The 17,792-nt window shown below is 40.9% G+C and overlaps 1 protein-coding gene across 1 annotated transcript in view; it reads right to left on the reverse strand.

Moving 5' to 3' along the window:
• The window catches only part of olfm3a (olfactomedin 3a), a 52,459-nt gene that overhangs the window by 11,800 nt on the left and 22,867 nt on the right, over positions 1-17,792 (reverse strand). The window contains exons 2-3 of the mRNA XM_083547251.1: positions 8,013-8,156; positions 1,208-1,363 (exon numbers count right to left, since the gene is read on the reverse strand). Of these exons, the coding sequence (XP_083403377.1) occupies positions 1,208-1,363; positions 8,013-8,156 (300 nt within the window). The remainder of the gene's footprint in view (positions 1-1,207; positions 1,364-8,012; positions 8,157-17,792) is intronic.

Raw genomic sequence — 17,792 nt, forward strand, 5'->3', positions numbered from 1 at the left:
TGCTTTATACCTGTGTTGACCTTGGACAATGGAGATGGCCAGATTCACAAGATACTTCAGGTTTTAGTAAGATCTCAGATCACGTGTAAAACCTGGTAAGTTTTCAGTGCATCATTGGAGGTTCTCAAATCCGTTTCTGATAATAATAATAAGAAGAGTGTGGAAACACATGGTCTTATATAGTTTTGAATAAAAGACAAAAACACATGGTAGATGGACAGTGAATGAGTGGAAGAAAGTTCTGTGGAGTCCAAATGTGAAATTTTTGTCTCTAACAGAAGAACTTGTCTAAGATGAAACCAGGAGAGAAGATGGGATCAGACTGCCTCTTAATAGTTTGGGATTTATTCTGGAAAATGAAAGGAATCCTGAACCAACATGGCAACCGTTCTATACTTTCACCACCATTCAATTCTGACTCCGTACAACAAGACGAGGACCCGAAGCGTACGTCTGAGTTCTGCAAGCTGAGTTAGTTATCTAAAGTGTTATCTATCATGGAACGACCTGCCCAGTCACCGCACCTACTGAACAGCTCTGGGACGAACAAGAAAACCTTTGGCGGATATTTTTCCAAACATCACGCCAAAGTGTTTCAGCAGAATGTTCGGAGGAGCGAACTGTCTGGATGCCGAGAGTGTGTGAAGCTGCTTTTCATGTTAATTTAGGATTTTTCATGCCCATGTTTGTTGCATAGTAATAAAAGGAATGTGCATAATAATAATAATAATAATAATATTATGAATAATCCATATTTCAGTTTAGAACTGTTTTATCACATTTTTGCTGTCTATTACTTAGTCTATTGATCAATTTTATTCTGTAACTTCACATAACCTTTGTAAATAATTGTTTAGTTTTTTCAATAGCTTTACTATTTATTCTTTATAATAATATCATTTATTTTCTACATAAATCCAAATCAGACATTCATGGTCTCTTTCAGCTCTTTTTATTTCCGCATTCCAGTCGATTCTCTTCCTCACTCGATTTCACTTGGATGAAGATCAAGACCATTTCGCTCAGATTTGCATGAACCACATTCTGATTACCGAGTTCTTAAATCCATGAGCAACCCCCCCCCAATTGTGATAAGACAGCTGGGCTTATAGTCCCTTACATCTTTCACCATAATCACCCAAGCACGTTATTTCACCCCACAATTAATAAACTTGACTAATGTATGGAAACACTTAATAAACTTTACCTTGAAGTTCCTGGCCATGATGGTCTTGCGGTCTTCCTCGATCTGTCGGAACTTCGTCCTGAGCCCCTTCATCTGGTTCTCCATTTTCATGACGTACTGGAAGTCCCGCTGAGTGCGCAGGTTCAGGACTTCGATCGACTGCGACATGTTCTGGACCTGCACCATCAGTCAATGCACATTAGTGCGTAGCGCCACTTATCAAATCCCATTACTTCTTTGGCAATCTATTTCTTTTTCTCCGAAGCAAATCGTATATCAAGGAAAGCTGAATCAGGCGTGTCAAAATCGAGTCGAGAAAATATCACAATGCTATATCGAGTACAGCTCTGTTTGCTATCTATGTAAATGCTATATAAAGAGTTGTTAAACAATTTATTATTCAACACAACTCACTGGTCAACTGGACACCAGACTGTGTGTACAATGGGGTAAAAGGGGTACGATTTGAGGGGTAAAAGGGGTACGATTTGAGGGATAAAAGGGTATGTCGGAGGCTTGGGATAGAGTTGAAGTGGCTTGAACCACTAGAAGTTCAAATGTTTATTATGACGAAGTATAAAATTAGCATACAGGTAGTGGTAGCTTAGCGGTTTAGGTGTTGGACTCTGATTCCAATCCATGTCAAGCTGCCAATCCTGGGCCCCTGAGCAAGACCCTTAACCCCAGGTGCTCTACAATCTTATAACATCTGTTTTTTGGATATACATCTTGGGCAACTGTCTTGTCTTTCTTTATCATGCTGACGTTTTTTAAGAAATCACATGGTCCTCTGTCTAACACAGTTTAACCAGTGATTCCTTTTTCCAGATCGTCTTGCAGTAGTGAATGTTTAAAAATCTGCCGTAATGAAGGGCCTTTAGCCATCTTGAGTGGCCACCTCTTTTGGGTGGCAGCATAACGGCATAACGAATCTATAAATTAGAAGAAGGGCCAATTCAGAGGCAATAAATCTATGGAACTGTTAATAAATCAGTGCTAATGTTAGCATTTTCTGCTGATCCGCTGAATTAAGCACATGGTTTTAAACATTAATGCAGATACAAAGTGTTCTGAATCTAATGGTGTAGAACAAATTCCACTGACCAAGCAGCATGGGCTCTGTAGCCATCAGTTCTTCTACAGAGGTTGTGACTTCTATACATTAACAGCATTTGGCCGATTCCTTTATCAAGAGGCCATATTATCATTAATCTCATCCATACAACTGAGCAGCTATGGGGGTTGAGGGGGTTTGCTTAGGGGCCCAGGAATGGCAGCTTGGTGTGAATGGGATTTGAACTCATGACCTTTGGATCCAAAGACCAATGCCTTAAGCGCTAAGCTACCAACTCTTTACCTGCCAATTCCAGTGAAGAGGGAGTGGCCTCTGTGCCTACCCATCCCAGGAAAGAGGGTATGACTTCTTTGACAAGCAGTCCTAGTGAGGTGGGCATCTCTATGTTTTTTGAGTTCCAGTAAAGAAGACGTGACATTTTTACCTATGGGTCCCAATGAAGAGGGCTTGGTTTCTATGCCCACCAGTCCCAGTGCAGTTAGTGGGACCTCTATGCCTACCACTCCTAGTAAAGGAGACATGGCCTTTATAACTACCAGGACACATAAAGAAGTCATGGCTTTTATGCCAGTCCCACTGAAGAGGGCTTGAAGTCTATGCCTACCAGTCCCAGTGATGGTGGTGTAACTTTTATGGCCACCAGTCCCAGTGAGGGGGGCTTGGCTTCTATGCCCACCAGTCCCAGTGAAGAGGGCGTGAAGTATATGCCTACCAGTCCCAATGATGCTGGTGTGACTTTTATGCCCACCAGTCCCAGTGAAGGGGGCTTGACTTCTATGCCCACCAGTCCCAGTGATGCTAGTGTGTCCTTTTATGCCCACAATTTCTAGTGAAATCAGTGGGACCCCTATGCTTATCACTCCCTCTAAAGAGGCCATGGGCCATAAAATTGACTATGCGTCCACCTAAAGAAGCCATGTCCTCTATGCCTACCAGTCCAAGTGAAGGTGGCATTGCCTTTAGGCCACTAAACCCAGTAAAGCGTTTAAAGTTTATTTGTCATATTTACACGTCAGTGACAGTGTGTACAATAAAATTTGTAAGTGAAGCTACAAGCAAACTACAACAACTACAGCAAACATTGAACAATAAACAATATTAAACAGTAATGAGAAAATAAACAATAAAAAAATAGTAAAAATTAGGCATAAGAAAGTTATAATTATGTACTAATAATTATTAAGAGTTCAGAGAATTGAGAATTGTGCAGCCCCGGTGTGACCTTTATAACAACCATCCCCTAGTAAAAATGGTGTGACCTTTATACCTACAAGTCCCAGTAAAGAGGCTTTGAACTCAGTGCTTACCAATACCTCTATCGCACATACAGTAAAGTACGGACTTGTAGCAGTAATACCAGCATACAGACACCTTGAAGCCCTGAGCTGACAGGAAGTAAAGTGCATATATTTAAAATTACAAAAGACATTCATGGTACAGTTATTTTAAATGTTGCCAAGTCTGCAAAACTGAACTAAACCATGAATCTAGAAAGACATCTTCCTAAAGCTAGGCATTGGCTAAAGTCTGCTAATAATTCAGCTGAGCCTTTGCATTTACATTTATGCCATTTCTTAGATGACAATCTAAAGCGACTTACATTTATTTTAATCATACAACTGAGCAGCAAAGGGTTAAGGGCCTTGTTTCAGGGGCCCAGAAGTGACAGCTTGATGTTACTGGGATTTGATCTCTGACACAAAGTCTAATGCCTTACCCACAAGCCACCACCTCCTTTGCCGTAAACAATTCCAACATTTGCACATTTATACCTGCTTCATAACTGTATCTGTGATTTTGAGAACTGATGAATGAAAGATCGTTTGGGGTTTGTGAAGAACGTTTGACCTGAAAGAATCGAACACCAAAATGTCAGCAATATAAATCACTTTTATCAACATGCTGGTAACAAACGCACTCAGTCGACAGTCATTACACCTGCACACGCTGAGGGGAAGTGGTCTGGTCTGGCTTTTCTGCTCTCGGTGTTGTAGTCTTTGTACAGTAATGTGTTTTTACGTCAGCTTCGTTTCCTTTTCACACTGAGTTGTCACCTGCTCTATTGTGTTGTGTGTCAACCATTTCAGCGACACACCTGATTCTCTTCTGATGAATGTGTTCTGGCTGCCAGACAGCTCATGGCTCCCAATTCTGTTGAATTCTGACACTCGGCAGGTTGGCGCTGCGAAAGTGATTTGGATGACCTGTCATAGCATTGCTTTAGCATTGCTGATGTTCTGCTCTTCCGTGATGGTGAGATTTTCAAGAAGATTTCTAATCTCCCATTACTTTGGGTAAAAATGACTGCTAGCGAACTGCAGGATGGTGATCTAGGAAATGAAATAACAAAGATTTCCAATTCCTTAAGATTTGTATTGAGTTCAGTTGCTAAATATGGCTCTTTGGAGAATGCTGCATGGCACCTTGCCTGGTGAAACCAACCGTGGCTTTATAGTAAAAAGGTCTAGCACGACAGTAACAGCGATGTGCCGTTAGAGCAATTAATGCTCCAGGGGAATAGATGTGTGGAATCACCTGCGGTTGCTAGTTTGGGATTTTGTTCATCTTTGGTATCTGAGAGTCTGTAGTCTAGGACAATGGAGCATCTTGCACATGCATGCTAATCGCTAGCTCAGTGCTAAACTGGACAAACCTTTTAACAATCGAAAACAATTTTAAAATTGTGCCTTTTGTTTACAATAGAACATTTGCCGAGTTTCAACATTTGAAATGTTTACTCTCTTCCATTGTGAATCAAATATAATTTTGTAAGAGTTGTACATTATTGTATTCTGTTGCAAATCATTGCATTTCCGCATACCAGCTTTTGTAGACTTGGGGGTTGTACACTGTCCCAGGGGCAGACTGCACCACTCAAGGGCCCAACAGGTTTCTAGTGCTACTGCTTAAACCCCTGACCTTCTCATCAGTAACCCAGAACCTCTGGCATTCAACCGCAACTGCAACCTCAACTAGGGTCACTATTAGCTGATGTAGATAAACTAGCAGGGCTAAACCATCACCACTAATCAATCTATCAAATCATCTTATTTATTGGATTTACAAATGCAAAAACTACAGTTGAGGGTTAAGGGGTCTTGCTCAAGCACCCAGCAGGGGCAGTTTGTTGGTGCTGGGATTGAAAACTCACAACCTTGCCATCAGAAGTCTTAAACACTGAGGTACCATTTCCCTGTTGGAGATTACATGGAGTAAATCTCCCCTCACATGTCGTGTGCACTGAGGCTAATTTATTTAAGTCTATTTTAGTGACGTGTTGAGAAGACAAATGAGTAGATTACTTTTGCAATCACTGTTTTTTTTATGTTTTTTTTTCTTTCCAAAATGCATTTGGAGAAGCATGTTTTTTGTACAAATCAGAATTAAATAGACAGAACAAACATCACCCAATTAAACAAAAAAATGGGACAAACAATAGAATCAATAGAAAAGTAAAACTTTTGTTATCCATGCTTGCTCTTTGGAAGAGATGCAAATGGTGTTTTCTATCTCTCTTTCAATTATTGTTATTTAACACAATAACAATGAGTGTGTTATTGTGTGAATGCTGAATAGATTTAATGAGACCCCCCCCCCCCCATAAAGTTCCACCAAAAATTCCCTTCTAAAAGTAATGCCACATTTCTAATAACATTTTTCTTCATCCAATTGAATATAATTTGCAGCTATCAGGGCACACAAGGCTCGTAAAGACATGATCGAATTCCTGCTTTTAGTGGTGATCTTTTCACCCCCAACATGACACTATGGATTTCTAACATTTTATTGCTGATTGCAGAACTCATTTCTATCTTCCCTAAAGCCTTTAATGCGTCGCTTTTGAAAGTAAATTGCATGGCTTTTGGATCTCGGCCAGTTTAGCATGACTGCACTTTGATATCCATGCTTTCACTCGAGCTGTCCCCTTGGTCTGGCAGTGATTTTCCAGAAGCTGCTTCTGCAACAAGTACTTACTGGTCGTGGATGATTGTGGGATCGTATCAGTGGTGGTGGAGTTTCATCCTCTGTAGTCAGGTGAGACGAGGGTGAGCAGATGATTGCACCAAGCTATCTGTAGTCACTTTCTAGGATGATGTACCAGCTTTATGCAAGTTGAATAAAGGTTGACCGACATGGGTTTTTCTTTGGAAGATGCAGATATTTAAAATTCAGGGCAGCCGATGGCTGATATATAATGTCAGGTGTTTTTTGAGCATCAGTCAGCTTTAGTTTTTCCGAAGCGTTCACTCTTGTTGGACGGCGTCATCTTTTTTTTTGGCCGATTCTGCATACTGAATAGGTGGCGGAGCTCGTCGTAAGAAAGAGAACTATTTAGCTTAACTAAAGAGGCTAATCAGCTAAGCGAATGACGGAGTACACACAGACACTTGTCATTCGTTAGTCAAAAAACTAACAAATCCATTAATAATGATCACGGCAGGTGTAAACGCTTCTCGCTTTATATATTCACAGTTCTAGCTCTTCTGGGTTCCCTGTTTGAATGCCAAATACAAATTACTGCCACCTGCTGGTAAGGGAAAGCTATGTTCTCATACGCGCTAATCTTTTCGGCCACATGCACATTTTTTTGCCCCGACTCAGGCAATGTGAGGCGACGCCACAGTTGGCTTTCCTCATAGCTAGTTCTTTGGTGTTTGTTTGGTGTGTCCCTACCTTACCTTGTTTTTCGGGATGCTACCATGTAGTTCTCTTCAAAAAATTAGCAGGCAGAGGTTATGCAGTCTGCATGGCGCAAGAGGCAGCGCCACGCGATCCACAATAACGATTAGCTGCTTGCAGATGCGCCTGCGTATTAATCGGCCTAATTTGCAGCACAATCCGTTGTTGCCAATTATAAAAAACAAATGCTTCAGCCGGACGATCAATCAGTCGACTCTTAATATTGATACTGTACCTGAGGCTGTTGTCTGTAAGGAATATGGTTGTCGGTAACGATTGAAGTTTGAGATAATCACTGGAAGGTTGAAATCCCAAGTCTGGCCAAGCAGCCACTATTGGGTTGTTTACAATGGCCTAATGCCTCTAGATACACACCATGAGCCAAATGTGAACATTTAAATGCATAGCCAGTTTCCTGCCAAGAAGGCCATATATCAATTCATCAGCTTGACAGAACACTGGATTTCTGGAACTTGAACCCAGCTGTTTATTCCAGAGGATTCCTCATTTCTACTTCAGGTGGTGTAGAAGAGACAAATGACCAAGTGTGGACGAACATCTACTCCCAGCAGTCATTTTTTTGTACCTGTGCATTTTCATAGTTTTTTCACTGAACAAAACTCAACCTCGCATTTTTTTTTACATTCCCTCCCCCACAGACATTTGGATTACCAAAACAATATAGTCCCTGATCATTTCTTTTTCCGATTTAGTTCCGGTGTAGTCCCAGCGTCTCATCAGCAAGAGCAAATCGGACCCAGGAGACCCCAGTACATTGCAAGCCAGATGGTTTAAATTGATTCAAACACATTTGCATTTACTTCGCTTCCTTATATGTTGTGTTGTTCTACTTTCCACCAATCCGGAGTAGCAGGAATCTGCATTTTTCATTTCCACTTTTTGCAACCGCAAATATTAACTCAGCGTGAGTTGAGCATCCAATTTGTTTGTGATATTAGAACACCAACAGAATTCATCTCTTTTGGCAAAACTGAAAGCTTCATACAGCATTACAATCTGCCTGTATATGTCTAAGTGAAGTGTGTGAAAAGTATATGATGTATGATGTACCTTCTCCAGTAGTTGGCGTAACTGTCTACTCTTGGCGTCTCTGGAACAAAGGTTTTGCTCGGGGGCCACTACAGTGCAGATACAGCGACCGTCTGCATCCTGAGCTGAGCTGTACACCTGCCAACCCTCCTTTGGCCCGATTGTCTACACAAACACAAAATTATACAGTACATGATGTCATGCTTGGGATAACACACTAGTATCTATTAGCTTTAGTTGAGTGCACCATTATCCATTCAAAGCAACAATCAAAGCAATCAAACAAACCAGAGAATTATGCAAATACACATCTGAGTTGGAATCATCTCCCGAGCAGTGGTAGAAATGAGAATTTGGTGCCCTTGGACTGCTCAGTCCTGCTCCTTCAGCATGTCAATAAAATCAAATTAAGCCATTTTTTAGGGTAGTACATCATTCGAAAAAAAAAAGAAAAAAAAAACACTTTTACTTGTCAGATATACATTACAGGACAATTAAATTCGTCCTCTGCATACTCCAGAGATGTTAGGAGGCTCAAAGCACAGGATCCGTGATGGTACAGTCTTCCAGGAGCAGAGGGCCTTGCTGAAGGGCCCAACAGATTTAACTACTGAGGTACGACTGGTCTTTTAATTTGTAATAACTAATAAAATGTCTGGACGATTGATGAATGAACAGCCATATACAAGAGAATACATACAAATAAATAAATAAATGTACGGATTTTGTGTGTTGCGCATTGCATTAGTCTCACTGACTGTCACATCTGTTCATCATCTCATTACTGCTGCTGCAAAGCTAGACTCCCACTGGCAATAGCATAAAGTTCATGATTTCCATTAAACATCGTGATTTGCATTTCTCTGAAATGTTTCATTTGGTCCCCAGTCTTATGGCCAACAACAGACATTGGCAATCATTTTAGTACCTGATGTAATGATTACCAGGAAATGTCTGAAATCTCTGGTATCTGAATTCTGGGCTACATTCGGAGAACTCTCCCTGGAGTCTGTAGGAGGTTCTGGAGAAAGTATGTGTGATAGGATAAAGTTGTGAATAAGAAAGAAATGCACTCATCGATGATAAACGCTCCACTTCTGTGCCTCTGCAATATGATGTTATGCTAATCAGTGTAGTTTTTTAAGCTAGGTGGAGTCAAGGCCATGTGAGGCTGCTCTGAATATCAAAGAAGTGAAAAAGAACAGAGCAAATTTTCCTGCCATCTACAAAAGCAGCAGACACACAGAGGGGGAAAGAGAGAGTGAAAGAAGGAAAAAGTGGGAGAGAGAGAGAGAGAAAGAGAGAGAGAGAGAGAGAGAGAGAGAGAGAGAGAGAGAGAGAGAGAGAGAGAGAGAGAGAGAGAGAGAGAGAGAGAGAGAGATTGGGTACTGAAATCAATGACAGACATCTCTACCCACTCAAATAGATAGATAGATAGATAGATAGATAGATAGATAGATAGATAGATAGATAGATAGATAGATAGATAGATAGATAGATAGATAGATAGATAGATAGATAGATAGATGAGTAGTTGGTATAAATTAAACAGACAGACAGACAGACAGACAGACAGACAGACAGACAGACAGACAGACTGATTGATTGATTGATTGATTGATTGATTGATTGATTGATTGATTGATTGATTGATTGATAGATAGATAGATAGATGAGTGGTTGGTTGGCTGGTATAAATTAATAGATAGACAGATAAATATGTAGGTTTGTGAGTGGTTGGACAGACGGATGGACGGACAGACAGACAGACGGACGGACAGACAGACAGATTCCTATGCTAGTCTGTAAAACCCCGATCATGAACCATGTAAATTAAACTACCTCCATTATTTATATATGTTTATTTCATGATCTTCCTTATATTGGAATATATGGTTCTCATTGTTGCAATGGTTGTTAATTATTCTCACCTGTAGCCCCTTATCTCTGACTAGCCTTTTTATAGTCTGCCTTACAAAAATATTTTACACTCTGTTTCTTTTCCTAGTTCATTAAACTAGTCTTGGAGAAGGTGTTTAACCCCTCTGTGTGTGGGGATGATTAATTATAAATTACCCAGCAGTGTTCTACTCTGTTTTTGCCCTCCTGTGGTTTGAACCCTGTCAGGAGAACTGACACCAATACTTATAATTACCCGAACATGTTTTCAATACACACATACAATATGTCTCTCTTTGTAAAGGTGTTAGTGAAGTCAGGTACTGATGTAGGTGAAGTGAGGGGGCCTGAGGTGCAGTCAGCATTCACATTCATCCCAATAGGTTTAAGACCAGAGCTCTACAACAGTAGATCTTCCACTCCAAACCACCTAGTTCAAGTAGGGGCAAAATTTCATGCTCCTGCATCCAAAGATGGCCTTTACATTTGTGTGCATCCAACATTGTGGAAAGAGTTTGAAGAATAACCAGATATATATTACAGACTTGTATTACACATATTTATTAATACTTATGTCTGTATAGTGTATAAGTGTTCTAAGTGTCACTGCCATAAGAAAGATTGTTGGATGTGAAACCACTGTGCCAGCATCACTTGTGATTCAGCTGATTGCTTTAACAAAAACACATGATGCCAAATATTCCTCTGTTGATCCCTAATGAAGATCCAGTTCAGGAGCGATCCCACTTCATTAAAATAGTGAGCAGGGTGAGAGGTTCCACTAAAGTGTACTCAAAGTGAAGCGCACTCAGAGCTAATGATTCTGAATGAGCCCATAATAGTTATCATGCTAAGAGCATGGCATGGTACATGCTGGACACCAGCACTGGAGCCTCATGTGCTTCAAGAGCAGGGACACAATTGGAAAAAGAAGTTTATCTGCCCACATAGAGCACAGGGCAATTAGGAAGATTGGTCTAGCAGGGTCATGGGGCAACGAGGGAGGAAAGCCATGACTAGCAGAATTAGAGGTGGTCAGTCGGGTCTAGCAAAGTAGGTGGCAGGTAGAATTGAGAGTCTGGTCTAGCAGGGTCAGAGGGTAATAAGGGGAAGAGAGCCAAGTCTATCAGGGTCAGAGGCAAAGAGTTGCATCTAGCAAGGTAAGGGGCAAAGAGAATGGAGAGCCAGGTCTAGCAGTGTCAGGGGACAGAGAGGGCGAAAGACTTAGTCTAGCAGGTTTACGAAATGGAGAGGGCAGCGAGCTTGTTTAGCAAAGGTCAGGAGGCAGAGCACAAAGTCCAATAAAAACAAGGGCAAATATGTAGAGAGCCTGAACAAGTCCATCCCTGGTATCAAGGATAAAAGTCGCTACATTGGTTTCCTGTAGCTGCTACATCTAAATTACAACATTGATGTTTGTCCACAAATCCAAAAATGGACCAACACCCCTCTACCTCACAGCACTAATTTCACCCCACACTGCACCACATTTCCTCCAACTTTACTGCTGCTTTGCCAATCCCTCCATCCTTGACCTCTGCACCACTGATTCCTCCATCCTTTACAATTGCACCACTCATCTCTCCATCCTCCACCCCTTATCCCTCCATCCTCCACCACTGCACCAGTGATCCCTCCATCCTCCACCACTGTTGCATGATGCTTCCAATTCTCAATCACCACTCGACTGCTCACACCATATCTCAGGGTACATGGAAACAAGTTAAAATTTTTTTGTTTGTTCTGGTACCAAGGTGGTGGAATGAACTTCCACTTGATCTTTGAACAGCTGAGTCAAACAACATCTAAAGAACTATCTCCTCCAGCGGTACCTAAATAAACTATTTTCTCTCACAGCAGAGGTTGAGACCGATGGCATTCTCAGTCTTTGTCCTAATGAATCAGCATCAGAATGTATTTATTGATGGAGACTTCAAAGCACTTTGTTAGTCACTTTAGATAAGGGGGCATCTGCCAAATGCCACAAATTCAATAAGGGAACGTCCCACCCCCTTCAGGTCAATGGGTAAAAACGGTGTAAAAAAAGTTTCCGACTTTTGATTCAAACTTACTTTAAAATAACTCATTGTTCACGTGCATGGTGTTTGGTGTCGACAAGGTTTTAATGTTGTGTGTGACAGTAATTAATTTTTTCCTAGTACTTTTAGACATTGTTTCAGGAAATTTAAAGGCATACTTTCTTTCTTACAAACCAATTCAGCAAGTGAAAAAAAAAACCAGGCAAGGTCGGCAATTAGCAAAGAACAGAACATGGGCAAATCTGAGGATGAAAAATGTGTAAAAGAAATGAGATCAGAAAACCGGAGATGCATCAAACATGAACATAAACGACTTGATAATGAATAGTGACACTAAATTAGTTACTTTGCATTGACGAGACGGAAACTAAGGGGTATATACACTGATCGGGCATTACAATATAACATTATAACATTACGGTGAAGTGAAGAACACTGATGATCTCTTCATCATGGCACCTGTTATTAGGTGTCTTCATTTATCAGGCAGCAGGTGAACATTTTGTCCCCAAAGTTTATGTTAGAAGCAGGAAAAATGGGAGAGCGTTAGGATTTGAGTAAGTTTAAGCAAATTGTGACGTCTAGATGACTGAGTCGGAGCATCTCTAAAACTGCAGCTCTTGTGGTGTGTTCCTGGTCTGCAGTGGTGAGAATCTATCAAAAGTGCTCCAAGGAAGGAAGAGTGGTGAACCGGTGACAGGGTCGTGGGCAGCCGAGGATCATTGATGCACGTGAGGAGTGAAGGCTGGTCCGTGTGGTCCGATCCAACAGACGAGCTCCTGTAGCTCAAACTGCTGAAGAAGTTCATGTCGTTTATGATCAATGGGTCAGAACTGTTTTAGCAGCTTCTCTGTTTAGTGTAGCACCAGGGTTCCGGAGGAACGCTGTCTCGTTTTTACTGTGTACTGTGTCCCACTGTGTACAGTAGAAATGACAATAAAAGCCTCTTGACTTGACTAAAAGGAGACCAACACAATATTAGGCAGGTGGTCATAATGTTATGCCTGATCGATATATACAGTATATATATATATATATATATATATACACACACATAGACCCCTGAGAATGAATGCACATGAACTTGAACTAATGATGAGACAAAGTTGAGATATAACATGCTGCTAGCTAGCGTTATGTCTAGGCACGTGCAACACTCTGCCTTAAATGGAGTGAAGCGTGAATCTTTGACGCATACAAATAAAATGCAGATTTATATATATATATATATATATATATATATATATATATATATATATATATATCTTTTTAATGAATCAAACTTTTAAATGAATAAGAAATTGAAAAAAAAAAAATTTAAATCAGAATGCAAAAATAATAAATCCATTTAAACCCAGATCGTTTTGTGAGTCTGATTTACACACTTGACCTTGAAGGCTTCCAGAAAGTAATCAGATTACTGTCATGTGATACGAGCAGAAACAGACGTGAGGGCAGCTAATTTACTATGAAAGCAAATGTAAAAAAAAAAACGAATGACGCTGAATGAACGAAACCCATAACTTCATGATCACAGATAACAACCTTGAAGGGCAGACGTAAAACAAAGTGTGTGGTCCGAGTTGAGAGGTAAATCAGGGTGTTAATTGGGGGTGACAGTAAACAGGTATAAGTAATCAGGGACATCTGGTCATGTGAGGTGCTGGTGTTAATGGGAGACGTAGTGCTCGTAATGAACTATAGGCAATAATCCTGGTAGTGGTTGAGGATATTGGACTTTGGCAGGGTGTGAGTTCAAATCCCAAAGTTCAAAGGGTGTGGGTTCAAATCCCTACCACACCAAGCTGCCACTCCTGGGCCCCTGATCAAGGCCTTAATTAGTTAAATAAATATGACCAAATTAAATGTAAACCCTGTGAATTAGACGATATAGGAGGAAAAAGTTGGTGGACACCTGATCATGAGATTGTCTGTTTTGTTTGGGGTCAACATTTAGTCCCGATTTGGTCTTATGGAAGATTTTGTGAAGATTTGTGCTCAATCAGCTACACAGGTGTTTATAATGTCGGTGAGGTGAGGAGGCCTGGGATGGCTTTCCAATTCATCCCAAATAGGTGGTTTAGTGGGTTTGGAGATCTATAGCAGGAGATCTTCCACTTCAACCCATGTAAAGCATATCATCATGGAGCTGCCTTAATGCACAGGGGAACATATTGTCATGCTGGACTAGGTTTGGGTCTTCTAGTTTAAGTGGAGGGAACATTTCATGCTAAAGCTGTCCTGTACAAGTGCATGCCTCCAACTTTGTGCTAACAGCTTGGAGAAGAACCACGTATGACACGGAATGATGGATGTCCCAATACTTTTTGGATTTATCGCGCATTTTTATATCGTGAGGCTTGGATTATGTACTCCAAACCACCTGCTTGCATGAGGAATGAGTGAGGAAACCGTTTGCCTCGGAGGGCTGAGAGTCCGAACATCTGGATGTATACGGGCTGAAGAATGGTTCGAAGCAAAACACCTGTTGTTTTACTAAAAACAGCTGTCTTGTTTTACAAGGAAAGGAAATAAAAGGCAGGAGGGAAAACGCTCTCAGCGTCAGCGGAATCCAGACTCCATACGTCCGAATACCATTCTATTTTGTAGATGGTGTGACTGAATGCCAGGATTCTGTCAGCTCTAAGCACAGGAGGAGCTGCAATGCACTGTGAGATGCAGAAGATTTAAAGCCTGATATAAAAAAGGAAGAAAAAAAGGAAGGAGGGAAGAAAGAAACAACACTTACAGAATTGTATTTCTACTGCTTTTTTGTTTTTCAATACACATTATTCTGTCTATCCACTTTGTGCTTTCCCATGTAATGCAAAATAATGGTTTATTGAAGGAATCTAATGAGTGACCCCTCTCTCTTTTTCTCTCCGTTTCTTGTTCTCGTTTCTTTGTGTACCTGTCTCCCTTCATCCCTTTCCCTGTTGATCTGCCTCCCATTTCTGCCCAGCATTCTCTTTTTTTTTTTTTTTTTTTACTCTCTCACTCTATTTCTCTTTCCCTGTCCCCCTGTTTGTTAATTAATTTGAAATTAATATTTCTTTTACTGCTTCAGTCTCATTCTTTCACCCCGAAACACTCACTCTTTTCTGTCACTCTTCCTCTTTTTTTTGTTGCTCTCGCTTGTTTGTGTCCCCGTATCCCTCCTTCCCTTTTCCTGTCTCTCCGCCTCTCATCACTTGCCTATCACTCAGTCTCTTTTGATCTGTTTCCTTCTTTCTCTCACTGTCCCACTCTCTTTCTCTTTTTTTTTTTGTCTCACTCTTTCTCCGTCTCTTGTTCTGTCGCTCTTGCTTCTTTGTGTCTCTGTCTTTCTCTCGATCTTGGTATCACTCTGTTTTTCTGTCTCTCTGCCTCACCTTTCTGCCTATCATTGTCTACCACTCTATCACTCAGTGTCTTTTTCTCTTTATCTTTTCTTCTGTCTTTCTGTTTCTTGCTGTCTCCCTTATTATTTTGATATCACTCAGTTTGCTCCTCTCTCTCTCTCTCTCTCTCTCTCTCTCTCTCTCTCTCTTTGCCTCCTTTCTCTCTCTCAATTATTCTCTGTCTCTTTCTAACTTTCTACTTCTTACATTTTTAAAACAGACTCGTTAATTTAGTTTAAATCTTTTTGGTGACACGATCAATACTTTTTCTTCTCATCAACCTGTTTCCTGTCATTGCGTGAATTTTTCAGCTTCCACTGGTGAATAATTTCCTGTCTCTCACACACCACAGACGAAGACTAGTTTATGAAGATAACTATGAACAGAGAACAGAGACATTCCTGATCATCATCATCTTTTCTCTGCTTGTGTTCTATATGGTGGATCTTCAGCCTGGACACATTAATTAGAAAAGAACATTTGAAATGTGTTTATATTAGTATATTAATATGATGTGGCGTCCAGTTACCAGCATGACATGGGTAATAATAATCACTTTTTACTGAAGAACATGTCGGAGCCCAAACTTCTTTACTTTAGCTTCAGAAAAGGGCTCAGAGCCGATCCTTGATGCAGTCCAACCTCCACCTTAAAGCAGTCTGTCATTCCTACTGCACACTTCACTGCTGTCACACTGTCCTCATACATGTCCTGCACCACCCTCACATACCAGTCTAAAAACCTTCTCCAATAAAAGTAAAAAGAGGCTCAGGAAGAAAATGTTATCCTATCAATTAACAGAACATTCTGAAAAAACAAAAATAAAAAAGACTTTTAACCTTTACATTAAAAAAGAACAAGAACATTAAGGATAACAATCACTACACATCTTATCACCGCACTTTTTTACAATGCTTAAAGAATGTTATCAACATTCTGGGAACAAAAATAAAACTACCCGCTAAAAACATAACTAGAACGTTGCCTGTTAATGTTATTAATGTTATTCTAACACTTTCAGAACTAAAGATTTTTAGCTTGGTACACATTTTTCACATGTTCTACCAAAGAATGTCATCGTGCCTTTTAAGAGAACATTCTTGGAACAAAAGAAAACTAATAACGTCACTAAAATATTATATTTTCATAACATTTTTATCTTCGTGTTTATTTCACCAAAAAACCAGACTGTTGATAAAAATTATCTTTTCCCAAAGGAGTGTTTGTTCCAATACTTTTGAATGTCACTCATTTGTGACTCTACTTGGGGCTGTTCTTGCATTTCATGTCTTCTTGTGACTTAGTACTTTTGTCTGTGTCCTTCTCAACGTATCTCTTTTCTTCTGTCCTTCTGTCTCTCTTTCTTTATACTTTTCTCTATCTCCTCTCATTTATTTGCTTCTCTACCCCTCCCTTTCTTTCTTTTTCTATCTGTACCGCTCTTTCTCTTTGGAACTCCGGGTAAGGCACTGATTTATCCGAGTCATATCCGGAGCTTCCTGGCTGTAAAAGCTGCAGTGGTGGAAGCGTCTGATTCCCTGGTGACACTCGGCGGCTAAAAGACAGATGAGCTCCGACTCTCGCTCTGCCTTCAATTCCTGCAGTCCTAATTTAACAGGAAATGTGTGTCGGTGTGGAATGTGAGGACTCGCGGGGCTCGGCCACCTCGCAAAGAGAAAGAGAAAAAGACTGCACTTTATATGCCCTCGCTTTTTTTTCTCTCTTTTTCTTTCTCTCTTTCACCTCCCACAGTGCACCTGATCGCTCTCTCCTGTCTTTGATCTATCGTTCGGAGGTGGTGTTGAAATGCGAGGCACATCACGGCACAGAACAAAAGCAAACGGTTCAGGTGGATCCATGATTACCGCAACGGAAAGATGGATAGATGAAGAGAGATAGAGAGAGAGTGTGTGTGAGAGAGAGAGAGAGAGAGAGAGAGAGAGAGAGAGAGAGAGAGAGAGAGAGAGAGAGAGAGAGAGAGAAAGAGAGTGGGGGATTAGAAGTGGTGTTAGCTGATGTAAATGTACGTTATAGGACAAATACACTCAGAGTTCATCATCTGTCCATCCGTCATCACTCTCTTCCAGCTAAACACACACACACACACACACACACACACACACACACACACACACACACACACACACACTTCTGCACACTCAATGCACGCCTGTCATTCACAATTGGCCTTGTTGAACTGCTCTCTCCTCATCCATCTCCATCCTCAAGTTCTCTCACTCTGCCAGAGAACACGGTGTCTATCTGTCAGGAACACGTGCACGTGCAAAGTCGGTCATTTCCCCGCCATCCGTCCCTCCGTCCGAACCCCGACGTTCGACTCTGCGGCAAAAACGAAACACTCATCCGAATCTCCATGCTGAGGTCCTTAATTCCGAGCCTCCGGTGTGACGTGGAATTCTGCGTCAGGTCTACCGAGCCCGAATGAAGCTTTTAATAGTACGAACAATAAATTATTAGTCTGG

The sequence above is a fragment of the Silurus aristotelis genome (genome assembly GCF_946808225.1).
Source record: "Silurus aristotelis genome assembly, chromosome: 1".
Classification (NCBI taxonomy): Eukaryota; Metazoa; Chordata; class Actinopteri; order Siluriformes; family Siluridae; genus Silurus; species Silurus aristotelis.